At 47.3% G+C, this 27,498-nt stretch overlaps 1 protein-coding gene across 3 annotated transcripts; it reads right to left on the bottom strand.

The window, feature by feature from the left end:
- On the bottom strand, positions 1–27,498 carry SCNN1A (sodium channel epithelial 1 subunit alpha). Of its 3 annotated transcripts, none has more exons than XM_081894173.1 (14): positions 27,255–27,498; positions 21,625–21,670; positions 19,210–19,600; positions 17,041–17,290; positions 15,136–15,323; positions 9,267–9,367; positions 8,414–8,577; positions 7,691–7,789; positions 7,403–7,520; positions 7,180–7,258; positions 5,853–5,910; positions 4,028–4,083; positions 2,472–2,547; positions 1–624 (listed from the first exon to the last, which is right to left on the bottom strand). In XM_081894173.1, exons 1-14 carry the CDS (start codon positions 27,339–27,341, stop codon positions 325–327), a joined length of 2,013 nt encoding a protein of 670 aa, XP_081750299.1. In that variant the 5' UTR covers positions 27,342–27,498; the 3' UTR covers positions 1–324. The 3 variants fall into 3 exon arrangements, with proteins under 3 accessions (XP_081750299.1, XP_081750300.1, XP_081750301.1); XM_081894174.1 differs by lacking the exon at positions 27,255–27,498 and adding an exon at positions 25,217–25,273; XM_081894175.1 differs by lacking the exons at positions 21,625–21,670; positions 27,255–27,498 and adding an exon at positions 21,320–21,420.

The raw sequence follows: 27,498 nt of genomic DNA, 5'->3' as shown, positions 1-27,498 counted from the left end.
GAGAGACTTCAGAGAAGTGTGACTGGCCCAAGGTCACCCAGCAGCTGCAGGTGGAGGAGCGGGGAAGCGAACCCGGTTCACCAGATTACAAGTCAACTGCTCTTAACCACTACACCACCAGTTGCAAAGCAGGCAGAGAGGGCATTCCAAGCCACTTGGGCCCTGTATATATGTACTATGACTTCCTTCTGCCAATAGCTTCCCAGGAGACCTTTTGATCCAATCTGCCTCATGGAAGTATGAGAAGTACAGTGAACTGCTGGCAGTAATGTCCATCTCCATGCTTCAAGAAGGGCTTCTGCAGGCCATTCTGGCCTGGGCCCCTCACTCTGTTCTCCTGAAGGAAACTCTGTGCAGGGATAGCGACTCCAAGCTGTTGTAGGATGGTAGCGCAGCAACTTCAGAGGCATGTTGTGGGGCAGCAGATGTAGCGTGGGAGCTGGTGTCATGGCTGTTGGGTGTATGGAGGTCAGAAGATTTGTGCAAGTACAGCCGGCGGAAAGCCAGGATGCAGGTGATGGCGACAAAATCCAGAATCAACTCGGCCATCTCTACTACGGAGAGGACCGAAGAACCAAACCAGAGACTCCACTGGCTTCCCAGCTGTGAAAGCAGTGTCACCACCTGCAGAATGAAGATCAAAACAGGGGAATATTTTATTTTTATTTTTATAAAAACAATGCTCAAGAAAGAAATTTGGCTCCCCAAACATCTTAGCCACTGATAGAGATTGGAAAGGCTGCCATCTTTTCCCTTGGGACTCACCTAGATCACCTGTTCAGTGAACTCCATTTCAGAAGAAATCACAGTCTAACTTCAATAAGGAGTAGCTATGTTGCTCCTGCCTCCTGGGGGCTGGAGATGTACTCCAGAACATTTATATTTTAATGTCTACATATGATCCAAATGTTGACACTTGCGCTTCAAAATCAAAATTGCTGTTAAACTTTTACAGTCACCTGTATCGATTCATTGAATTGAGGTCCATATACTAAATTATGACGCAGGTCATGTTGGTGTGAAATTTTGACATCATCTACCATATGCTGTCAAATATTGACTGCTACAGCAAAATCCGGCAGTGACTGTCAACCACTTGCTGAAGTTTTGCAAACCTAGAGAACGCTCACTATCGAAGCGTTCACAAAAGATTGGGGATTGTATATGCATTTTTACTCTAGCTCCTGTGCACAGTGCTTAGCCTACTAAAAATGAACTCTCTCAGATGCTGAAAGTGACTCAAGACTTCTTGAAGAAGTCTCAAGACTTCTTGCTGGGTAGAGAGATGTGGGGAATAGGATACTTGTCTTGAGACAAGCTAGTTTAAGCTTCTTTAGGAAGAGCTCTTTGCAGGGGCTGCTGTTAGCGGGCATGGGGGCAGGGGAATTGTGTCGCTCAGCATATTGGCTGTGAGTCCTGGAAGACCTGCTCCCTGCCTTGCAGGCCTTCTCCCACCTGGCCTCAGAGGGCGGGGCTCAGACTGACTCCAACTACAAAAAACTGAGCCTGCTGAACAGAATCTTGGACGGGGGTATTGTTTAGGGCAGGTTGTTGCAGTAAATGTTTGTCTCTTTATATTGGATCTTACAATTTATGTGGAAGTTCAGTTTGGTTGTGCTCTTTTTGAGGTTTTATTTATTGTTTATGATCACTTTTGGTATGTTTGTAGTTACACAATTTTTCACATGCTGTAAGCCACCTTGTAAAAGTAAAGGTAAAGGGACCCCTGACCATTAGGTCCAGTCGTGACCGACTCTGGGGCTGCGGCGCTCATCTCGCTTTACTGGCCGAGGGAGCTGGTGTACAGCTTCCGGCTCATGTGGCCAGCATGACTAAGCCACTTCTGGCAAACCAGAGCAGCGCACGGAAATGCCGTTTACCTTCCCGCCACAGCGGTACCTATTTATCTACTTGCGCTGGTGTGCTTTCGAACTGCTAGGTTGGCAGGAGCTGGGACCGAGCAACGGGAGCTCACCCCGTCACGAGGATTTGAACCGCTGACCTTCTGATCGGCAAGTCCTAGGCTCTGTGGTTTAGCCCACAGCGCCACCTGTGTCCCACACGGCCGCCTTGAGCATCGTAGTTAAAGGTAGCAAACAAATAAAATAATTGATTGATGCCAAGGGGTGGGCATTATTCTGGCATATGCCCATGACATTCTAACGAGCACATTCCAAAAAGTGTTGTGTTGCAGAATGCAGTTACGTTGCTGCTTGGGGCAGAGAACCACATTTTCCTAACAACAAAAATGACACCCCCCCCAAGAAATAGGGAAGTGCAATGTACCTGAAACAAAAGCACTTATTTGAAAGAAGGAGGCTAGATTCCCATGCAATGAGCAACAATGGGCAGATTTTTATTTCCAGGAACTGACTATCTGGACAGGCCTTAAAGGATGGTGGCTTTTTTGGTGTCACAGATGGTGGTAGGGGGAGCAGTTGGGAATACGTGACGACGAAGGGAATACATACTGTGAAAGCAGGAGACTCCCCGTTGCTTTTATAATTCCACTCCTCAAAAAATATATTCACTTTGGCAATTCCATTCCTGGCAATACAAAAGGGAAAGTTCTGGCTCAATCAATATCCTACAGCACAGTCCTAGAAATGAGTATTCATCCTATTCAGTGCAGTGGGGCTTATTGCCAGGTAAGTGGCTATAGGATTAGAACCTACACCTCTCCCAAAATGCCCACTCCTTCCAAATTCACAACCCCCCATTCCCAGGTCTACAGCATTTCTCTGAACTTTATCTCATAAACTCAAATTAAGCTGCCCCATAACAAGCCAAATGTTTTTAAACAGTGTGAGCATCTGTTCAGAAGCTATAATTTCCTACTCCACCTCCTGAAACATGCAAACGATCTGTCTAGGGCATGGGTAGGAAAACTAAGGCCCACGGGCCAAATCAGGCCCAACTGCCTTCTGGATCTGGCCTGCAGACGGTCTGGGAATCACCGCGTGGATTGCAAGCACGCACATTCTTTCCCTCTCCCTCCCTCACATGGCGCTGCCGCCGCCTCTTCCCTCCCTCCTCCTGGCTTCTCCCTGCCCTGCCTAGAGGAGGAAGGGGGCTGGGCCTTGTTGGTGCCAGCAGCAGCAGCAGCAGCGCTGGAGAGGCCGCCATTTTAAGCAGCCCCTCTCCAGAGCCCTTTTGTGCGCTGCTCATTGTTCCGCCGCTGCTGCGAACCCCTGCTGCTCGCAAGACACAGGTAAGCAGCCACAGGGCCTTGCGGTGCTCTTGCATCACTGGCTGCCCCCAATATAGTCCGGGCCCCCCACAAGGTCTGAGGGACAGTGGAGCGGCCCCCTGTTGAAAAAGTTTGCTGACCTCTGGTCTAGGGCACTAAGGAACCTGTGGTTGCTGATAAACAGGACTTGTTGGAGTATATATTTTTAAAAGTGTGTGTGTGTTTTCAGCTATTCTTATTGTATCTGTAAGCCACATTGAGTGTCTAACATTATGTAGAGGAATGGATTAGAAGTGGTACCTCAGGTTAAGTACTTAATTCGTTCCGGAGATCCGTACTTAACCTGAAACTGTTCTTAACCTGAAGCACCGCTTTAGCTAATGGGGCCTCCTGCTGCCGCGCCGCCGGAACACGATTTCTGTTCTCATCCTGAAGCAAAGTTCTTAACCCGGGGTAATATTTCTGGGTTAGCGGAGTCTGTAACCTGAAGCGTATGTAACCCGAGGTACCACTGTACTACACTGCTTCTTGCACCAGAATCATATAATTATATGGTTGGAAGGGACCCTGGAGCTTGCCTCTGCTGTTCAGGAATCTCAACACATAGTCCCCAGTCCAATTAATCTCCATAGTTTTAGAAAGCATGCATTTAATTCATGCAATCTAGCTTAAGCCCTATCCCTAAGCAATTTCTTCCTTGATCCTAGAATTCACCACTCTCTCCTGTCCCAACACAGCTTGGCACCCTGTGATCCTCATTGTTTCTCCCTATTTTTTTCATCGATCGTTGCGTCTCCGATGCTGACCTTCTCTTCTGACTGCAGGTGGAGCTCTTACCTCTTGGATGTGATGTTGTACTTGTTTTGCCGTGACAGCATGTGGAACACCCAGGCCTGAAACGACACATTTGCAAAATAAATAAATTGGAAACAAAAGCTTTATAGGCAGCCCAGAAGCACACAAATGCATATACCGTAACTAATCCATCTCTCTCTCTCTCTCTCTCTCTCTCTCTCTCTCTCTCTCTCTCTCTCTCTGTGTGTGTGTCAAAACAAAATAAAAAAATTCCTTCCAGTAGCACCTTAAAGACCAACTAAGTTAGTTCTTGGTATGAGCTTTCGTGTGCATGCACACTTCTTCAGATACACTGAAACAGAAGTTTCCAGACCCTTCTATATAGTGAGAAGGTGGGGAGGGGTATTACTCAGAAGGGTGGTAGGAATGGGTGATTCCTACCACACGAAAGCTCATACCAAGAACTAACTTAGTTGGTCTTTAAGGTGCTACTGGAAGGAATTTTTTAATTTTGTTTTGACTATGGCAGACCAACACGGCTACCTATCTCTCTCTCTCTCTCTCTCTCTCTCTCTCTCTCTCTCTCTCTCTCTCTCTCTCTCTCTCTGTGTGTGTGTGTGTGGAATTTATAGCAAATCAGATTATGTGGGGAAACTTAGTCTTTCCCCCCACTGTTTTCACTCTGCTTCTTTTCTTTACTAAAAAACTTTTTTATTGAGTTTTACCTTGCCAATTTAAATTCAAACATTAAACATCAACATCATCATTAAGGATTCCCTGAATTCTTCGATTCCCCCTCTGCCTTTCCATGGTTACCGCTATCAAACTTTTTTCAACTGCTTCACTTATTTTCTCTGCTTTTCTTAAATAATCCATTTTTACCAGTTTTTTTTAATACATTACAAGCGTCACTCAAATCCTGTCATAGTTTTTTGTTGTTTACAGTGTTCTCTTAAACACATTGTAATTCCTCCTCCCCCCCATTCCTCCTTAAAGTTCTTCTCTTCCTGGTTTCTCACATTCTGTTTCCACTGTTTCTGGTTGCCTGCCCCAAGTGGCTGCAAACCCCCCACCCCAGTATGCTCAAAAAGTGAGTTTGATAGAAACGTACCTTTGGACTCCCTACTGCAGGGAAAGGCTGAAGCCTTCTGATATGGTTTTCTTTTCTTTTTCTTTTTTAAAAAGCACTGCAGCTTTGCTATATGCATTTATGCAAAACATATACCGTATTTTTCACTCTATAAGACTCACTTTTTCCCTCCTAAAAAGTAAGGGAAAATGTGTATGCATCCTATGGAGCAAATGCAGGCTCCTTGGCTTCAGCGATAGCAATGCGAAGCCTCTGAAGCGCAGAGGGAGAGCTCCCCCTGTGCTCCGGAGGCTTCGCGTTGCTTTCGCTGAAACCGCCTGAAGCCCCCAGAGCGCAGGGAACTCCTGCTGTGCTCCAGGGGCTTCAGGCAGCTATCCGCAAGCCTTCGGAGCGCAGCAGGAGTTCCCACTGTGCTCCGAAGGCTTGTGGATAGCCGCCTGAAGCCTGGAGAGTGAGAGGGGTCAGTGCACACCAATCACTCTTGCTCTCCAGGTTTCGCTTTGCTGGAGAGGCACTGCACAGTTTTCCCTCTCTGCGCAGCGCCCCTTCAGCGAAGCAGGAGGAGAAATGGAAGGGGCCCTGTTTCTTCTGCTGCTTCGCTGAAGGGGCACTGAGCAGAGAGGGGGAGAAATCCCCCCCCCTGTTCTCCCCCTCCTATGGTCCAGTGTGTCCTATGGTCCGGTGCGTCCTATAGAGCAGTTGCCCCGTGTAGTTGCCCCGTGGCAGTTCTTAGGTGTGCATGTGTGTACTCATGGAAGCAGGAAATCATCTCCTTACCTCAGAGACAGTAGAAGGCCATCGTGAATATCCAGCTGACAACTGGTATTCTGTCACCCTAAAGAGAAAAGCATACAATAAGCTTAGATGCACATTACCAGGGGACCTTATTTACATCTGACGTTCATGGGTCTCAAGGATTGTAGCATAACCTTCCAACGTTCCTCAGAATTGGAAATACTCGATGCATGCTCAGAGGCACTTGTGCCACCTCTTCATTACTCCACACATTTCCGGGTGGGACCCTAGCACTGGGCTCCAGTCCTCTTCCCCTTTCCCCCTTGCCCTTGCCTCCATCCTGCTGGTCACTCAAGGTTCATCAACTGCCACTGCCGGCTCCAATCTGCACTGCAGCCCTTTTAAGCCCATGCTTCTCTCCACACACCCCTGGTCTGTCTCTCTGCCTCCAGCACTCTGCAGCGCCTTGGCAAATGACATCATCAAGCCGCGCCACCAAGCCCAGAGGCAGCCGCCATGTTGCAAGGGGCAGAGAGGCAGAATCCGCTACTGGGGCAGCATTGTGATGGCGGCTGCTGCTGGTGGGATAAAGCCTTGAAATTGGGATGTGCCAATTCAAAGTCAGAAAGTGTGATGGCTTCTCCAATTCTGGGACTGTCCTGGAAAAATTGCGGTACTTGAGGGGTATGATGTAAGGGTGCAAGTTCTTATAATGCTGCTCTTCTCTTGGTACCATTCTGAACCAGGCCTAGCCTGCATGGCTCAGCTAAGACATACACGTAGGACACCTGTGGCACCATCACCTTCCAAGATATGAGCAGCTGCCAATCACAAGATATGTTTGCTACATCAGGCGGTGGCATAGCATGGGTTGCCAGTGCCTGGGCCCGTGTGGGAGGGAGGGAAACGGATAGAGTATGCATGGAAATGCTATGGTCTAGTGGCATCCATATCACCCAGGAGTTTGCAGCCACGGAGATAAGAAAAGAAGAGTTGTTCTGTTGGGTCACTTCCTGGTTTACATGGAGAAGCAGTTTTCAATGGAGCCCAGTGACGGAAGTGTGCAGCTGTATTGTGGCAGCACCGGGTGTCCCCCACTGTGCTACACCACTGACATCAGGTGAGACATCAGCTGGGGAAAAGAGGCAATGGAAGAACCCTTCATTACTGGGTTTCTGAAGAAAGCCTGGGGCTGAGAGGCCTGAGTTTGGGAAACCAGCATGGAATGATACGTTGGGTACAAAAACCCACAAAAAACAAAAATCCTGTTCCGCTCCATTTTACTGAATATTTTTTTATTGCCCAGCAAGCTCTGTGGAATTTGACCAGGCCCAGGAATGCAACTGCACAGGTTTTGAAGCTGACTTACTTGCAAGGTTTCCGGCATTTGGTGAAACAGCCCAGGGTGCCTGTTTTGAATTCAGCCTGGAGTTTGTAATAACAGTAACCTAGTCCAGAGACAGAGGGACAGTCGATAAAGTAATTGTGTGAGCTGCGTGCATAGGACAGGAGCCCCAGCACCTTGCACCTTGGATAGGAAACAGGTGACATTGTGGATTCCCCCCCCCCCGCCACCTTTTGTCTCCACTTACCCCAGGCGGGGTGCTTGTTGTAGTCACAGTAAACTGCTCCGGTGGGCAAGGGGTAGAAGAAATGGCCACAGCCACACCGGTCCACCATGCTATTCTGAAAACAGGAACGAATGCAGACCTAGGTGAAGTAAAAGGAGAATTGCCACCATAGGGCAGTGCTAGCAATACCCTGGGTAACCTACGGGGACAGGCATGTAGTGCAAATAAAAATAAGGATCGTAATCATAACAGGGTTGGTCTGGTGCCAATTATAGGGTAAGGATTAGTGGGTGGGTCAAATGTAGATACCTGCTCAGTATAACGGGATTGGTAGAGGATCTTCACGGGCACATCGCTGCCATTTTCTGTGCAGTCGCTGTAGGTGCCTCCAAGACGGTTTGTTGTTTCCTGACAGTTAATTCACAATATGTCAGATCAACACAGTTGCATTCCTTCCCTTTGATTTGCAGCTGTTTCTCAGGCCAAATCAGCTTCTCTCTCTATCTCTAGTTTTATGGGAAGGTAACCAACATTTCAGGGACACGGGTGGCGCTGTGGGTTATACCACAGAGCCTAGGACTTGCCGATCAGAAGGTTGGCAGTTCAAATCCCCGCGACGGGGTGAGCTCCCGTTGCTTGGTCCCAGCTCCTGCCAACCTAGCAGTTTGAAAGCACATCAAAGTGCAAGTAGATCAATAGGTACTGCTCTGGCGGGAAGGTAAACGGTGTTTCCGTGCGCTGTGCTGGTTCACCAGAAGTGGCTTAGTCATGCTGGCCACATGACCCGGAAGCTGCACGCCAGCTCCCTTGGCCAGTAAAGAGAAATGAGCGCCGCAACCCCAGAGTCGGTCACGACTGGACCTAATGGTCAGGGGTCCCTTTACCTTTATGTTTAACCAACATTTCTTTATATTTTCTTTTTGTAACCTCTGACTGAATCCAATGGGTCTTACGGGAGCCATGTCCTTCCCCCTCATTCTCTCACAATTCTGCACACTGAAGCCAGGTCTCATATCCTACTTCTGACCTCACCTTTCTCATACTGATGGATGTTTCAACACCGGGGCGCACGTTAAAGCCCCCGTCATCCATGAAGGCCGGTTCCTTTTGACCATGCACCATCACTCGGGCTCCCGTCACAGTGGAGAGAAGTGGGATAAAGTCGTTCTGCTCTGTGCGGACAACTAGAGAGAGACCTGTGGAGACAGAGGGCAGGGAAGGCCAATGGCAGTCATGCACAGAGATGAAAACAGGGCAAAAGAGAGATGGAAAGAAGACGAAGTTCCCGCAAGAGAGGAATGGTAGACCAAACTAATGGACTATGCGGAGATGGCGAAAATGACTGGGAAAATCAGAAACCAGGAAGACCAGAATTTCAACAAAGACTAGAGGAAATTCATAATTTACCTTGGAGACCAGTGTAAACAATTGAACTCTTTAGCAATATTTGAATAACACTTGTAAAAAGAACTAGGAGTAAATGGGATACTTTAAAAAATTGGAGTAACTTAAAATATGCAGCAGAAAAGGACTAGAGATGGAAGGGGGGGGGAGTCCAGATATTTGGGTGAATCTTTTTATTACTTATGACTTTGAATGTAAACTTTAACCTGTAAAGCCAAATAAAAACTATTATCAAGAAAGAAAGAAAGAAAGAAAGAAAGAAAGAAAGAAAGAAAGAAAGAAAGAAAGAAAGAAAGAAAAGAAACACACAAAAATGCAAAGAAAGAAGACAGGCAGGTGGCTGTAGGAGTGAGCTCAGCTAGGAAGAAAAATCAATGTTGCAGGAAAGAGATGAATGTGGTGCCAGATTAGAAAGGGGAATGAGGATATAGCTCAAGGAGCCTCTTCCGACATCCATACCACCTTCCAAGCCCCGGCTCACCATTATTGATCCCAGGCAGGGAGGACATCCAGAGCGTGCTGCTGTTGTCATTGAATGTGTAGCAGTTTCCATAAATAGGGTGATGGAAATGAGTGTAGTTCCTGAGAAGAGGAAACGCAAAGTGTTCAGGTCAACTCAATGAAGAATCATAGAATTGAAGAGTTGGAAGGGACCCTGCGGATCATGCAGTCCAACCTCCTGCAATGCAGGAATATGCAGCTGTCCCATACAGGGATGGAACCTGCAACCTTGGCGTTATCAGCACCATGCTCTAAGCCACTGAGTTATCCAGAAAGACACTTCAGTTGAACAAAAGTGAGAAAAGGCAGGCCACTGTGTTGGCCCATTAGAAATGAGCAAAAATCAACAGTAGCACAATTTCTGTACTGGGGCCAAGTAAACACAACAGCAAAAGAAACCAGCAGGCTATAGTGTATGAGAACTCAGCCTAGGTATCAACCTCCTGCTTTAAAAATGGAATAGAGGAAGAGAGAAAAAGAAGTTTCTGTCATGGTGGAAGTCCCAAGTCTTGCAGCTTGCCTGTCCTAAGATGGAAGGTTTTGTGCTGATTTATCATTCTGCCAATAGGAAAAAAAAAGTCTATTGGTCCAATCTTGGGGTCAAATACACCCCAAGAAAGCCATACAAACAAGCTACTTTGCGGTTGGTATTAAGCATGCCACTATATGCCAATGAGAGGGACGCGGGTGGCGCTGTGGGTTAAACCACAGAGCCTAGGGCTTGCCGATCAGAAGGTCGGCAGTTTGAATCCCTGTGAGCTCCCGTTGCTCAGTCCCTGCTCCTGCCAACCTAGCAGTTCGAAAGCACGTCAAAGTGCAAGTAGATAAATAAGTACTGCTCCAGCGGGAAGGTAGACGGCGTTTCTGTGTGCTGCTCTGGTTTGACAGAAGCGGCTTAGTCATGCTGGCCACATGACCTGGAAGGTGTATGCCGGCTCCCTCAGCCAATAAAGTGAGATGAGCACTGCAACCCCAGAGTCGGTCACGACTGGCTCTAATTGTCAGGGGTCCCTTTACCTTTACCTCTATGCCAATGAAGCCAAACTAACATGCCTTTGTTGATAACTTTCTTTTGCCAGTAAAACAGTATGGTGGCACGTTAGTATTTAGCACACAAATTAGTTCAGTACACAAATGCACAGGGACGGTGCATGGAGCATAACATAAAACAAAGTGTTGTGCCGTTAACATACATCTAATGTTAAGTATAAAAGTCACATAGGCGGAACAGTGTAGAGATAATTAGTTGTGAATGATCTGCGACAACAACTCTAATGGGCCTTGTGATTTTAACACACCGCTTGAGCAGCCTGGGCACAGTCAATGCATTTCACAATGGAACAAGTTGGCTTGGCAAATCGGTTACATGCAGAACACTGCTGTCGCCAACTATGGAGAGGACACCTTGGCATTGTCTTGGTGCCCTCAGGGGTCAGCAGGATTGGGCAGCTGCTGAGAGCACCAGAGCTCAGAAGGGCCCCATCACCCACTGGCCTGACCCCCCTAGCTCTGCCACCAGTCACTCGCTTCACCCTGCCCTCCCCACTGCGCTGCTGAGGTACATTTGACATCACTTAAGGGGTGGCTAATTAGGTGAAAGCAGTGTTTGCCTTGCTGCATCTAAAGTTCTTTTTTGCACCAGCAGAGTCAAATAGCGCTTAACACCTGCTCCATCCCATCTGAAGGCTATTAAAAACAGCCACCTGTCATGTTTGAGCTACCTGAAATTCCTGCATAGCAGGGAGTTGGATTAGATGACGCTTGGGTTACCTTCCAACTTCTACAATTCTGTGATTCTATTCTCTGCTGACTTCAGCTCTTCAACCAAGCCCAGCAATATTATGTTTTCTTCCTCTGCCCAAAGATTTGGTGTGCAAAAGTGCTGTAGTGAATTCAAAGATTTGCTTGTTGCCTCATAACATTTTACTTAGCCTTAGTAAAGGTAAAGGGACCCCTGCCTGTTAGGTCCAGTTGCGGACGATTTTGGAGTTGCGGAGCTCATCTCGCTTTATTGGCTGAGGGAGCCGGCGTACAGCTTCCGGGTCATGTGACCAGCATGACGAAGCTGCTTCTGGCGAACCAGAGCAGCGCACGGAAACGCCGTTTACCTTCCCGCCGGAGTGGTACCTATTTATCTACTAGCACTTTGACGTGCTTTCGAACTGCTAGGTTGGCAGGAGCAGGGACCGAGAAACGGGAGCTCACCCCGTCGCGGGGTGACCAAATTGTGTCTGTGATTATGACCCTGCAGCAGAGCTTCCTTAACTACGACCCCTAAAGTTTCGGATTCCCTCTAAACCGGTGCCAAAGTGTTGTGGTTGTTTTGTAGGGTTTTGTAGTGTGAACCCCTTGTTTTGTAGAACCACCCCCCACTGATTAATTGAGACATCAAACAGGGGTTCGTACTTAACAACAAAAAAATCAAACATGGTTCGTGCTACAAAATCCTACAAAATTTTGGCACCAGTTTGAAGGGGACCCCAAATTTCAGGGTTTGAAAATTTCCCTGTGGAGCTTTGATGCACTTAGCAGCCTTCTCAGAGAAGATCCAGTGCTTTCTAATTCAGAGGCACAACAGATGTGTGAAAGTTATGGGCATGACCCACGCACAAGCTGTGTCGACACCATAAATAGTGTCTACAGCACCAGAGGCAAATCAGCAAGGCTTAAACGTATTGCAAATTTAAACAAGAATAAACAGCATTCAGCGCTGATTCAGGGCACTTGTGAAGAAGCCTGGTGTCAGCAGCAGGTGGGTTTGGAGGGTGGGGAAACGGCGCGCACAAGTTGTGAAAGGAAGGTCAGAGTAAGGTGAGTTGACAAAGTACTGCAAACAATTGCTGGAACTAATGGTGGTTTGTCAGCCTGCCAGCTAGACCCAAACAACCAAGGCTTGGCAGCCCTGGAAAAATGGTATTTTTGTTCCAGAGATGGGAATCTAACCAGTGTAACTAACCCCTGTGGTCACGGAAGGCCTGATTCATGCACGCCCTTATCACCAAGCCAAATGCAGCCCACTGGGAAATTGAAACACTTCCTTGTTTTGCTGCTTGTGGGGCGCTGGAAAAAACAGGGGCAAGGGGGCTGGTGGCCAAGAACCTGGCAGCAGAGAGGGGGTATACACATGGCCAGGGGTCTGTATTTACCTTTTGAGTAACAGGCAGAGCAGGGCTCCCTCAGCATCACATGGAAAGGGTGTCAAATGAATCATGTTGACACTTTCCAATGAAAGAAGCGACTCCCCACAACATTTGGGTGACGCATAGCTGTCAACTTACAGATTTGAAAATAAGGGACCAGCAGCCTTGGAAATAAGGGATCAGCAGCCAAAATAAGGGATTTTAGTCAACCAGCAGCCAAACAAAGCCTCAAGCGGTGGTTCCCACAGCACAGCAACGCAGCAAAGGGGATGCAGCGAGGAAAACCACCGTCACCTCTCCGCTGGGAAGCGCTGAGCAAAGGCGAGTCCCCAGGCAACGTGGCCGATTTGATCGGCACAAGGCATGCAAGCTCCACCCCCCAGTCATTCTTAGACTCCTTATTGGGTGAGCAACGCAGCCAAGCAACACAGTTGGAGCCTCCCTCCTCCCTTGCCGGCAGGGAGGGAGGGAGAGGAGCTGCTTCCTTTGAAACCCAGGAAATTTATGGGAAATCATCAATCCGGGACAGCAGCGGGAAACGGCGCTGGGATAAGGGAGTTTCCCGCCAAATAAGGGATGGTTGACAGCTATGGGGTGATGTCAACCTCCTTCTTGGCGGGAGAGGGGGGGTATCTGCTGGTGTGGCTGCACTGACATAACCGTAGGAACCAGCTACTAGGGACCGAGGTCTCTTTGGCTCCCCCAATAAAATATCTGAGGGGACAGGCCTCCCCAAAGTTGATGGGCACTGCCATTCAAATGGTGTGCGCGTACCGCATCTTGTGATTGATTATGCAGGGTGGGGCCTACCTGGACCCCCCAATATTTTATTCAAGTTGGCACCCCTGGACATAATTTGTAATGGTCCTTAACTGGGGTTGCCAAGCTGCCAGGCAGGATTTTGCAAAGTTGGGACTGCTTTTCATTCAGATGTCATATGTGAGTAGAACTAGGAAGACACGGGTGGCACTGCGGGTTAAACCACTGAGCCTAGGACTTGCCGATCAGAAGGTCGGCGGTTCGAATCCCTGTGACTTAGTCATGCTGGCCACATGACCCGGAAGCTGTACGCCGGCTCCCTTGGCCAATAAAGTGAGATGAGCACCGCAACCTCGGTGTCCGCCATGACTGGACCTAATGGTCAGGGGTCCCTTTACCTTTACCTTTAGAAGGTTTCACAGCAAAAACATATTCCCAAATAGACAGAGATACTGGGAATATAGGGTCCGAACGGCACTCAGTGTTTGTCCAAACTTCTGCTTCTCCCATGCTTTCTAGACATGAGCCGAAGAAGTTTTTCTTTTGTCCCACTGTTTCCCTGGGGAAACACAGTTGCTGTTTAATTGGAACAAATGTTAATCCACAGAAAACCCGATTGGTGTTTGTTACAATTCAGTGGTAAACAGCGGGGTTTCCTGGGGAAAGCGGTGGGGCGAATGAAAAATCTCTCAAACCCATGCACTGAAATGTGAACAAGCCCTCAAACTTTCCACCCACCAGGGATGGAAAGTTCTACCAGTTTGGGTGTCTCTATTTCACATTTCCCCCCAATCTTAAATCAAGTGCTTCACATTTCTGAAGCAATTTGCAATTTTAAAAAAAATCCTCATAAGCATAGCCAGCATTTTAGTATTTCTCCTAATGAGAACACATTTTTGTAGACAGTTCTGAATAATGTACACATTTTTGCAAGCCATTTTTAATGAATTCAATAATGCTCTTTTATGTGTTATTTCCACAAATGTGCGTACGTATTGTTTGCCTAGAGAACTGCATTGCAAAATTTGAATAAATGTGCATTTCGAAAGGTGGTTGTGTTTTGCTTCTTGTATGGCTTTGGCAAGTGTGAATTTGGCAGATTTGGCTTTAAATGTGAGCTGCATTGAATCCACTCCCCCCTTACCCTCATTGCTAATGCCCACCAATTCTCTTCAGAAAAATGCTCCTCAGACAATTTTTCTCTTAGATTGGCTTCTGGTTTCAGAGTCTGGCGGTGGAAAAAAACAGATTACCTGGGGGATGGAAGTAGGTGCAAGGAAACAGGCAGGGGTGTGTGTGGGGATAGTTACATAAAAATTCCGTGCTCCTTCCCCTTCTCTTGGAAGGAGGGTCATGGATCATGTTGTGAATTGCCTTCTTTAACATGGAAATCCACTACTTCATCAGCTATTTTGTTTTTTTATATTGAATTTTTGAGGCACTTTGAATCAGTGATGGGAAGGTGGCCTTTTTAGTTTTTATTTTAAAAACCAAACATGTACCGTATTTTTCGCTCTATAAGATGCGACCAGACCATAAGACACACCTGGTTTTTGCAGGAGGAAAACAAGAAAAAAAATATTCTGAATCTCAGAAGCTAGAACAGCAAGAGGGATCGCTGCGCAGTGAAAGCAGCAATCCCTCTTGCTGTTCTGGCTTCTGGGATAGCTGCGCAGCCTGCATTCGCTGCATAAGACGCACACACATTTCCCCTTTCTTTTTAGGAGGGAAAAAGTGAGTCTTATAGAGCAAAAAATACAGTATTTTCCAAAACTAGGTCAAAATTAAGATACCCATGAACAGTGAGTGACCCGTGTCAATCATTGAGAGCCTTTCCTAGCCTGTTGGCCTTGAGATGTTTTGGACTATAATTCCCATCAGCCCCAGCCAGCAACGGGTACCGAGGTGGGGAAGGTGGGTTTATAAAGCAGCAGTTATTTGGGGACTCACGCTTTGTTGCAGGTCTCCTCGTTGAAACGGCAGGAATAGATGAAGCTTGTGAAGTTGGACTCGTCGAGGTCTTTGACGTCAGGGATGCTCGCCAAGATGTTGATGTAGTGGAAACTGTACCACTCTCGCACGGCATCCACACCCGAGGAGTACATTTGGTGGAAGCAGTCTGTCTTGTTTTCATTCCACTGCACAAGGAAGTCAACAACCCCGTTAGGCCACTTCCCCAGGGCATAGAGGATGAAATGAGGGCCCCGGGAAGATCAAATGGACATGGAGGAAGAGGGTCGTTCCAAATGCCTGACGAGGACGAAATGTTGGGGAAGCTGGAGGGGCTCAAATCTTGGTTGTCACACAAGCAAGATTGTCATAAGACATATGGTTGTTCAGGATAGCTATGATGCAGATACATCAACTTAACATTTATTCCCTCGTCCAAAGTAAAAAGAGATTATCTTTACTGATGAAAAGCATTGTTTGTTTCTTTGATGAACTGGGGATTTAAATGTTGCAGGTACAGTGGTACCTCGGGTTACATACGCTTCAGGTTACAGACTCCGCCAACCCAGAAATAGTGCTTCAGGTTAAGAACTTTGCTTCAGGATGAGAACAGAAATCGGCAGCGGGAGGCCCCATTAGCTAAAGTGGTGCTTCAGGTTAAGAACAGTTTCAGGTTAAGTATGGACCTCCAGAACGAATTAAGTACTTAACCCGAGGTACCACTGTAATCTGAACCTGCACCATTTGAGAAGATGAGCGAGACTGAGTTAGATTCAGTCACTGTCCTTTCCAGCTTGTGTGTGTGTAATTTTTAATTAATTATTTTCTAATTTACATTTCAAAATATCCAAACAACTTTAAATCAGTGACTTCCCTTCTTTTTCCGTGGCTCAATTTGCATACCAGACATCCCTGCCTATTTTGCATAAACCAAACCATTCAGTATTCCCTTGTTACATCCATCAAAACTTATTTACACTGTTGAATTTACCTTAATGCTACCAGTGTTATTAAATGTACACAGTTTCCACCCATATATTCAGTAAACATTTTCCAGTCTTCTTTAAATGTATGCTCTTCTTGTTCTCTTACTCTATATGTTAAATCTCCAAGCTGCATGTATTCCATCAGTTTAACTTGTCATTCTTCTTTAGTTGAGACCTCGCTCGTTTTCCATTTTGGGGCTAGCAAAACATGGGCCGCAGTAGTGGCATACATAAATAACCTCTTTTGACAATTGGGAATTTCCATCTGAATTATGCCCAACGAAAAGGACTCTGGTTTTTTTTGGAAAGGTACTTTTAAACATTTTTTCCAATTCATTCTATATTATTTCCCAATATGCTTTTACCCTTATACAAGTCCACCATACAGTGGCACCTCGGGTTAAGTACTTAATTCGTTCCGGAGGTCCGTTCTTAACCTGAAACTGTTCTTAACCTGAAGCACCACTTTAGCTAATGGGGGCCTCCTGCTGCCGCTGCGCCGCCGGAGCACGATTTCTGTTCTCATCCTGAAGCAAAGTTCTTAACCCGAGGTACTATTTCTGGGTTGGTGGAGTCTGTAACCTGAAGCGTATGTAACCTGAAGCGTATGTAACCCGAGGTACCACTGTATATGATAAAACGTACCCTCCATCTCATTACACCTCCAGCACTTATCTGATTTGGATTTATACATTTTAGCAAGTCTACTCGGAGTTAAATACCATCTATAAATCATTTTCAAGTAGTTCTCTTTCCTTTCCAGCTTTTGAAGTCCAGCAGAGATACTGGACTTTGAAACAATACTGGTGTGTGTGTGTGTGTGTGTGTGTGTGTGTGTGTGTCACACAGGGCAGACCTGTTGGAAGGTAGCAGGAAGAAGCAGAGAGGTGCCACCAAAGGAATAGGAAGTCATCCTTACCAGAATGAAACCAATCTTCCAGTCACTCTTGTCCACTTGGGGATTGTTCTCCTCCATGCTGGTCTCACGCTTGTGTCTATAGAGCGGGTGGCGCTGGATGTGGCGGTACAGACTTCTGGAGCTGCGTTTCCTCAAGGATTGGGCCTGCCAGTTCTTCTGCTCCATGGACATGTTGTATTTGTAGAGCTCCATCAGGGTCCGCTGTGTGATTTGATCCAGCTCTTGCAGCTGCTCCTGAATCGCACTGTACCTAAAAGATGGAAGAAGGGGCTTAAAGGGGTCTTACCTCAAGGGATCCAGTACATGAAAGGTGGGCAGAAGGTAATATGGTCTACTTGATGGTCGGTTAGGGGTGCATGGGGTGTTAGGGGAGGGACACGCCATGCTCCTTCTGGGGTTGTTTCGTCCACCTTTGGGCCTCAACCTGTACTCAGCTCTCACCTGTGGCTCCTGCCACATGGTGTTTCCTGCTTGGCAGGGGGTTGGACTCGATGGCCCTTGTGGTCTCTTCCAACTCTATCATTCTATTATTCCTAGAAGCTGTCAACACGTGACAGTGGCCACACCCCAGGAATGGCCTCGACGGATCAACCAAACCAGGACAGGGCAACCAATCAACCAATGGGTCTCAAACCCTCGGTGAGTTGGAGACTTCCTCTACATGCAAAGACGAGCTCTGGTGGAATGAGTGGACTAGGTCAATAGTGGGTCCAATGGTCAAGAAGGCGGTTTCTGCATGGTCCTAAACCTCCGCTGTGTTGTGGCTATTTGTGAGAAAGGCTTTGGGAGTAAACCCTGAGGAAAAATCCATACCTGCTGCCTTGCCAGGACCTCTTTAGGAGGAGAAAAGGGCCAAGGAGTGGAGTAAACAACACACAAGACAGTTGGATGGTGCCTACTGGGCCTCCTTCCGGCAACTCCTGCAGCCAAGCTGGTGCCAAACATATTGTTCTGCTTTCATTTGGCCCACGTCAGCAAGGATGAGAGAAGGGTCTTGTTGTCTGGGCAGCCCAGGACCTCCATGCACACTACCCAAGCTTGTGCTCCAGGGAGGTCACTGTGGTGCTGCTAATGCAGCAAAAACAGCACAGGAGGCAGCAGTTATGAACTGCCAGTTTCTGCAGCCACAGCAGGCGCCATGATTCCCCAGCAGTGTGCCTTCGCTCTCGGTGGTGCACTTTGTTGCCTCTTGAAACAAATGGATGCCTGGAACCACCCCCTTGATCTGATCGGGCATGGAACATATTTCAACGCAAGATCGGATACTCAGGATCGCATTACACAGGTTAAAGGTAAAGGTAAAGAGAAAGCCTCACCATTAGGTCCAGTCATGACCAACTCTGGGGTTGCGGCGCTCATCTCGCTTTATTGGCCGAGGGAGCTGGCGTGCAGCTTCCGGGTCATGTGGCCAGCATGACTAAACCACTTCTGGCGAACCAGAGCAGCGCATGGAAACGCCGTTTACCTTCCCGCCGGAGCAGTCCCTATTTATCTACTTGCACTTTGAGGTGCTTTCGAACTGCTAGGTTGGCAGGAGCTGGGACCGAGCAACGGGAGCTCACCCCGTTGCGGGGATTTGAACTGCCGACCTTCTGATTGGCACGTCCTAGGCTCTGTGGTTTAACCCACAGTGTCACCCACGTCCCAGTTACACAGGTTAGTCGTGCCTTAACTGTTTGTGGATAAAGGTAAAGGTAAAGGTACCCCTGCCCGTACGGGCCAGTCTTGACAGACTCTGGGGTTGTGCGCCCATCTCACTTAAGAGGCCAGGGGCCAGCGCTGTCCGGAGACACTTCCGGGTCACATGGCCAGCGTGACATCGCTGCTCTGGCGAGCCAGAGCTGCACACGGAAACGCCGTTTACCTTCCCGCTGGTAAGCGGTCCCTATTTATCTACTTGCACCCGGAGGTGCTTTCGAACTGCTAGGTTGGCAGGCGCTGGGACCGAGCAGCGGGAGCGCACCCCACAGCAGGGATTCGAACCGCCGACCTTTTGATCGGCAAGTCCTAGGCGCTGAGGCTTTAACCCACAGCGCCACCTGTGTCCCCTGTTTGTGGATACTGAGTGCTAACTCACCCTTTATCAACCTAAAACACTGGGCAGGGGAAGTAGACCACGCAAGGCTCAAGTCAGCCCCAACTGGCAATATTGCACATCATCAGGCTTACCTGTAGGGATTGAGAGTACACAGCGTGACAGCAGGGAAGGTCAGCCTATCAGAGTTGAGGTTCAAGTTCAGGTTGACAGGAAAGCTGAAGTACTCTCTGTAGATGATTCCAAACTGCCAGTACATGAGGCCAAAGGTGAGGAAGAAGAGAACTGACCAGAAGGCCGTCTTCATCTTGTTCTTCTTAGAACAGACCAGCCGGATGGCCCCATGGATGGTTGTGTTGTTACAAAAGAACTGGAAAAGCTCCTGATAGGAACTAAAGAATTCAATGAGACCAGAACTCTCTTCTTTTTTCTCCTCCTTCTTTTTTTCTTGCTTTGTCTCCATTTTGAGCTGTTCAGCCCTCTTGCGTCTAGGCTGGTTTTCAGCCTTAACAGTTACAATTCGAGCTGAAAAGAACAGTCACAAATATATATATATATATATATATATATATATATATATATATGAGAGAAGAAGAAGAGTTTGGATTTGATATCCTGCTTTATCACTACCCTAAGTGGCTAACAATCTCCTTTCCCTTCCTCCCCCATAACAAACACTCTGTGAGGTGAGTGGGGCTGAGAGACTTCAGAGAAGTGTGACTGGCCCAAGGTCACCCAGCAGCTGCATATAGAGGAGTGGGGAATCAAACCCGGTTCACCAGATTATGAGTCTACCACTCTTAACCGCTACACCACACTGGCTCTCTCTCTCTCTATATATATATCTCACAACCATTTCTAACTTCTCCATTCAACTTCTCAAAGGGAAATTTCAAAATGTAAATGTAAATTCACATTTTGAATGTGAAAGTTTAACTTAAATGTTAGAAATCAGACCGCCATGGAGACGGTTTAATGCTTGCTTACCCAGAGGTAACATAAACCAATGGGAGAGGCTTGAAAGAAAATGTACGTAGAAATGCACCCATATCTCTTGGTAGCTTTGATGTTGGCAAATATGAAATATGACATTTCATTCATATGGAGTGCAGCCCTTGAGTTGACGGCTAGTTCACTAAACTGCCTCAGGGTCTTACTCAAGCAATCAGGCTTGCCTTGGTGATAGTCAAGGTGCCCTACACACATAATTTCTGTCTGTGCTCACTGGGTTTATTCCCAGGTTCATAGCATTGTAATCTAGCCTCCTTACTAATACAGATCTATACCATAGATTTAAAGCACATCCAACATACATGGCTTTCCCGCAAAGAATCGTGGGAACTGTAGCTTGTTAAGGAAACTGGGAATTGTAGTTATGCGAGGGGGAAGCTGCAGTTCCCAGAATTCCGGGGTGGAAGTCATGGCCTTCAAAGGTGCTCTGGAGGTGCTTCAAATGCACGGTGTGAGATCTTGAATGCTCCCTGTTAGGTAGAGAAAGGATCTTGGCTCTGCAAAGCATATTCCTTCCCATCTCCCTTGTCTCAGTCACATAACTATCAACTTACGGATTTGAAAATAAGGGACCAGCAGCCTTGAAAATAAGGGATCAGCAGCCAAAATAAGGGATTTTGCTATTGTAAAGAGTTACATACATTGGCAGGATTGACAGATGCTGTCGATCCGGCATGAGGTGGTTGTGGTGCGGCCGCGGCCGCTGAAGCGCCGCCCTTCTGCGTCCCTCCCCATCCCCTCCTCTTTCTCCTCCCTCAGGCCGCCTCCTCAGCTACCACCACCGCTGCTGCCTCCGGGCTTGTGGGCGGTGTGGGCGAGAGTCTCTCTCTCCCCCCTCGGGTGGGGAAGGGCCGATGTAACTCCTCGCACCAGGATGATGGCACCAGTGCGCTCTCTGTCTCGCAGCGGAGAACCCCGAGCCGCTGCTTCCCTCCTGAGCTGGGTGAGCATGAAACCCGGGAAATTTAAGGGACATCATCAGTAAGGAACAGCAGCGGGACATGGCGTTGGGATAAGGGAGTTTCCCGCCAAATAAGGGACGGTTGACAGCTATGCTCAGTCATAGCCCTGTATATCAGTTCCCGGAGCCTCTTTACAGATTAGTCTCAGGAATGTAAAACTGTTTGGTTTGGGTGTGATGTGCCTTTTGCACCAATAAGTATCTCCAGTGTTAGAAGCAGCAGTGTGCTAGGTTCTGGGAAACACAATTGGGGAGATCACTATTGCACTCACATCCAGCTTGCCAGAGGCATCTGACTGGTCACTGTGAAATTAGATGGCCCTTTGGTCTGGCAGGACTGAGATGTGGATATATGCTTCAGAGATCCAGACCGTGGGGCGCTCTGAAAAATTAATAATTATAATTTGGACTTTTTAATTTTAATTGGTGTATTATGATTGGATATATTAATTGGATGTTTTTTATTGGAAAATCAATGAAAATGATTTTTTGGTCTGATCCGACAGGGATCTGCTTACATTCTTAAAATCACACAGAAGTGTACCTTGTGCCTTATGTTTGGTGACAAGAAGCCTACCTTTCCCACGAAGTCTTTGGCTCAGGCCCTTGGTCCTCATATCCATCTGAAACAAAACATAAGTAAATGTAACTATATCTGCTCATAAGCATCCCTTGACTAGCTGAACCTCTCCCATTCCCTCACTTCCCTTCAGAAATTTAGACCGTCAGTTGCTTAGAGACACAGACCTGTCTTTTTTTAGTACATTCCTGTTTGAGCTGAACTGGACATCACTCCTATCACAGTGTTGTGTACTGGTTAGAACATGGTAGGCAAACTAAGGCCCAGGGGCCGGATCTGGCCCAATCACCTTCTGAATCCAGCCCATGGACAGTCCGGGAATCAGCTTCTTTTTACATGAGTAGCATGTGTGCTTTTATCTGAAATGCATCTCTGGGTTATTTGTGGGGCATAGGAATTCATTCATCCCCCTCCCAAAATATAGTTCGGCCCCCCGCAAGGTCTGAGGGACAGTGGATCGGCCCCCTGCTGAAAAAGTTTGCTGACTGGGTTAGACTGTCAGGCCAGGACCTGGGAGATCTGGCTTCGAATCCTTAAAATGTAAAGGTAAAGGGACCACTGACCATGAGGTCCAGTTGTGGCTGACTCTGGGGTTGCGGCGCTCATCTTGCTTTATTGGCCGAGGGAGCCGGCATACACCTTCCGGGTCATGTGGCCAGCATGACTAAGCCGCTTCTGGCGAACCAGAGCAGCACACAGAAATGCCGTTTACTTTCCCGCCAGTGTGGTACCTATTTATCTACTTGCACTTTGAAGTGCTTTCGAATTGCTAGGTTGGCAGGAGCAGGGACCGAGCAATGGGAGCTCACCCCGTCGCGGGGATTCAAACCACTGACCTTCTGATCGGCAAGTCCTAGGCTCTGTGGTTTAACCCACAAGTGCCACCCACATCCTTGCCCAGCCACAAAGCTCCTTGGGGTGACCTTGGGCTAGTCACTGCCTCTCAACCTAGCCTACCTTACAGGGTTGTTGTGGGGATTAAATGAGGAGGGGGAGAAAATCATGTGCGCCACCTCAAGCTCCCTGGGGGGGGGGAAGGTGGGATATAAATGCAATAAATAATAGTTTCATGTGTCATAGCTGTTTTTGATTTCACAAATAGCTGGCATGGCTGGGCGGGGTGGGGGGGCGATGACGACAATGAGAACTTCATATTGCCAAGTAACATCTAGTTTGGCTTCTTCTGCCCTCATAAAGTAATGAGTAATCAATCGACTCATTGACAGATCCTTGCAACAGCAGACTAAACAGGAAATGTCCATACTGGCTAATATTTCAATAAGGATTTATTCACTTATTTATTTTAAACAAAGTCTATCACAAGAAAAAACACAGCGCCCATACGTAGCAAAGTGAAAAATGAAGTTCTATTATATTATATTATATTTGACAATCTTTTTCTGTGCCATGATAAAATGAGTGCCACTTCAGATTACTCAAGGAAGTGCTTGTGGTTGCCTAATGAAGCGTAAAGGTCAGAAGCAGAAACTGGGCTGGCTTGATCGCTTTCTTCACATTGATGACATGTATTTATTCATTTATTTGTAATTCTTTAGTCTAACCTCATGGTTTAGCTTCTGCTTGGCAATTTTTTTTTGAAAACTGATGTTTGGCCGGTGCATTCCTGTAAACTGCTTCTATCTGAAAAGCTGGAATATAGAACTCTGAAATATACCGTATTTTTTGCTCTGTAAGACGCACCAGACCACAAGACGCACCTAGTTTTTGGAGGAGGAAAACAAGAAAAAAAAAATTCTGAATCTCAGAAGCCAGAACAGCAAGAAGGATCACTGCGCAGTGAAAGCAGCAATCCCTCTTGCTGTTCTGGCTTCTGGGATAGCTGCGCAGCCTGCATTCACTCCATAAGATGCACACACATTTCCCCTTACTTTTTAGGAGGGAAAAAGTGAGTCTTATAGAGCAAAAAATGCGGGATTGAATAGTCAAAATTTGTTCTTAATGGTTGCTTAGCTTACGTAGGTAAGACACAGAGAGCATGATCCAGCCAGAATTTAAGGGGAGAAATCTAAGCGGCACTCCCATGGGACTTCTAAAGGCCCAAGCTAGTTCTTTATTTCTTTATTTACCATCCCTCTGCTTCTTCTTCACAGATTCCTGCCCAGCACAGCAGCTCTTCAAAGGCACAGGTCTATTCCCAACAAGACGTAAGAGTCTTCTTACCCAAATCATTAGCTGTATGCACACCATACATTTAAAGCACATTCCCCTCCCCAAAGGACTCTTTTGTTGAGGGTGCTAGCAATTGCAGTTCTTTGAGCAGTAAACTAGAGTTCCCAGGATTCTTTGGAGAGGGGGATGTGCTTGAAATGCATGGCTTCTGCACAGCTGACAACACTCGGGGTGGTGGTGGAATGGAACCCAACTAAAAATGGAAGTGATTTTGAAAGGTGGTTGCTCCTAAGGTAAGTAATTCCATCATCCTTACATGGGTGGAGGGGGAATCAAAAGGTCATCCAAACTACAGAATGATAAAGATGCTAAAGCCAGCAAGTTTTGAAGAACAATACAGTGGTACCTCGGGTTAAGTACTTAATTCGTTCCAGAGGTCCGTTCTTAACCTGAAACTGTTCTTAACCTGAAGCACCACTTTAGCTAATGGGGCCTCCTGCTGCTGCTGCGCTGCCGCCGCGCGATTTCTGTTCTCATCCTGAAGCAAAGTTCTTAACCAGAGGTACTATTTCTGGGTTAGCAGAGTCTGTAACGTGAAGCGTACATAACCCGAGGTACCACTATATCTATTATATGCGACTTCTAATAAAATAGCATGCTCTAAAATAGCCTTTGCTAGACTGGTGCCCTTCTGGCTGGCACCAGGGGTTTTAGTCCAGAACATTTGCAGAGCAGCAGGTTGTCAAAGGCATCTCTAAAGGGCTAAGCAAAATGATGTTTAGTCATGCGCCTGTCATGTAAAAAAGTGTTGCCTGACTTATTTAAACATGAAAAAGCGGGTGTGCGTATTGCCCATACCCTCCAACATTTAGCCAATGAAAATAGGGATATTCTTGGGTGGATCTACACACAGGAAAACCACCCCCTCACTATAAATACCTATAAATACACCAGGAATTAAATTGTTATAACAAAAGAAAAAAACCGCTATGGAGAAACGCTTCAAATTTTTTCTGTGCTCTCTGGCGCCCTCTGGTGTTGCATGTTTATAACATATTCAAAACTCTGCTTCTTGACTAATGTAGTTGAGTCCCTATTCAATACTACTACTACTACTAATTTTATTATTTATACCCCGCCTATCTGACTGGGTTTCCCCAGCCACTCTGGGCAGCTTTCAACATATATAAAGACATAATAAAACATTAAACACTAAAAAATAAAAACACTAAAAAACCAGATGTCTTCTAAAGGTTGTATAGTTACTTATCTCCTTGGCTTGGTGGGGGTTGCATGACTCCATACCCTCCAACATTTCTCCCATGAAAATGGGGACGTCCTAAGGAAAAGTGGGGCTTTCCAGAATCATATCAGAAACCAGGATGGCTTCTGTAAATCCTGGACTGTCCCTGAAAAATAGGGACACTTGGAGGGTTCTGACCTCCCAGTTCTTCCTTACCTTGCAGTGCTCTGCACTTCACACACCTTTCCTGCCAGCGGCGCTCACTTCCTGTAAAAGAGACAGGCTGCAACGATGGCCACTCTCCCCATTTAGTATTAAATGAGATGGACTGGAATAAAAATGTCTGCAACGATGGAGGGCAGAGAGCTGGGGGGGGGGGAGGGCTCAGCTCCCCTCAGCCACTTGGGCCTTTTTAGTTCAAAAGAGACCATCTGGGAGAAGACTGCTAGTAACAGTGATGTGTGGAGAGGGGTAGGTACTGTATTTTTCGCTCTATAAGACGCACTTTCCCCCTCATAAAAAGTAAGGGGAAATGTGTGTGTCTTATGCAGCGAATGCAGGTGGGAGGCTCTGTCAGCACTCCCTTTAAAGAGCCGCGTGGACCGTGTGTGCGGCTCTTGGAGGCTTTTCCCCAAGAGCCGCACACAAACTCCGTGCACTCTTTAAAGGGAGCGCGGCTCTTGGGGGAGCCTTAGCCGCATGCAGCCTCTCCCAGGCAGGGGATGAAGGCTCCCCTTGCCCAGGAGAGGCTGCACGTGGCTAAAGCAGCCAGGACAGCGAGCGGGATCCATCCCGCTGGCTGTCTTGGTTTAAGCCATAGCCGTGCGCAGCCTCTCCTGGCCCCGGAGAGGCTGTGCACGGCTAAAGAAGCCAGAACAGTGAGCGGGATCCCTCTGGCTGTTCTAGCTTCTGGCTTAGCCATGGGATGAAGTCTCCGCAGGTGAGCCTCCCTTAAAAGCTAGGTGCGTCCAATCGTCCGGTGCGTCTAATGGAGCGAAAAATACGGTACATGAGACCATTACCTGTAGGAGCAAAAGGGCTTGGAGGTGAGGAGAATTCTCTGACAGTGTCTCTGCTGCAAATCTCCCCCCCCCAAAATTCTGCTTTTCTCTTGAAGAACCTGCTGCTAGAGTTTTAATAAGCACGTAACTGTGCAGTCAGACTCCAACAACAAATCGAGGCCACTCATGCAAAATGGTTGCAACAAATGGCAGCCTCACCACAGAGAGGTGAGCACTGCAAAACACCACCACCACCACCATCATCATCATTATTCCGGCAACTCTTGTTAGAGGTAAAAAGACCCAAGGCAAAGACTAAAGCCCAACAGGAGTGCCTGGGCAAACAAAGGTGACCTGAGTTGTGTGTGAGAGATTGAGAGAAACATTATATACTTTAGTGTGCTACATTCCATCATTTCATGGCAGAGAGGCAAGACAAGGGAAGGAGAGTCTTTGGCGGCTGTCTGTCTGCTGCTTCAGCATCGCAGTGGAAACAAGACGAAGGAAACCAAACTCCAAAAGTGGGCTCAGGAGAACAATTCCTCCAGGCAGGTTATTGTGGCCTCGATGCTCCCCACGCATTCAGTATTTATGCTGTGCCCACACAATGCCAACCCCATCAAGATGCCATCCCATATTATTTCTGAATTTCATTTCGATTTATCATTTATACAGAAGACCCGTCAGTAAACAAACAGAAACCCCCAGACCATGGAAATGGCAAATCTGGATTAAACCGAGGGTGGGGTTAGATATGGGATGGCAATTTAATGTGGGCGATATTATGTGGGTGCTGTGAAAAGCTTCCTGTGTGAGCAACACAGAGCCTGCCATAAAGTGGCTTGGGGAGGTGCCTGTTTTCTCACCCTGTGTTGAAAGTACAGGGCTGTCCTGCTGTCCCCCCCCCAAGAGATCCATGTACAGTTATCTCCCCCCCCCCAGCTGTGCTTTTAAAGAGCTGCCTGACATGCCAAAAGTCAAGTTTTTTTTCCACGTGGGGATAGAAGTGATGGGAAAAATTAAACTCCACCTGCTAAACGTATGCATCTCTGACTGTTGCTAAAGTAAAAGACTCTATATCGGGTCTTGGGTACCCCAGAAGTGAAAAGGAGCAGTTTTTTCTTACAACATTACAGATTTGGAATAACGGTAGAATTGGTTAATTCCCGTGGGAGACAGCTGACTTTGTCCCTTCTTATCTACTTGTATCTCTTGTCTCCTCCGCCCACAACTGCACAGTCCCCAGGCTTTACCTGTTGATTAGGATCAGAATCAGAGGTGCCAGGGAGACCAGCCTCTTGCATGTTGCCTTTGGTGATGATGCTTCTGTCCTGTTGCATTTTCCCTGGAGGGGTGCTCCACCCAGCAGCTGCTGTCTCTGCTGCAGAAGAGGGAGAGGGAGAGAGAGATCTCTCTTCTTGCCTGATCTCAGGAGGCTGGCCCCTGCTTTGCTGGCAGCTCCTTGTTCCTGATGGTTGGGATTAAACTGGTTCCTTT

Source organism: Podarcis melisellensis, assembly GCF_964234715.1.
Source record: "Podarcis melisellensis genome assembly, chromosome: 17".
Lineage (NCBI taxonomy): Eukaryota > Metazoa > Chordata > Lepidosauria > Squamata > Lacertidae > Podarcis > Podarcis melisellensis.
The sequence above is the reverse complement of the archived record's forward strand: the minus strand, read 5'-3'. Positions and strand labels throughout refer to the sequence as shown.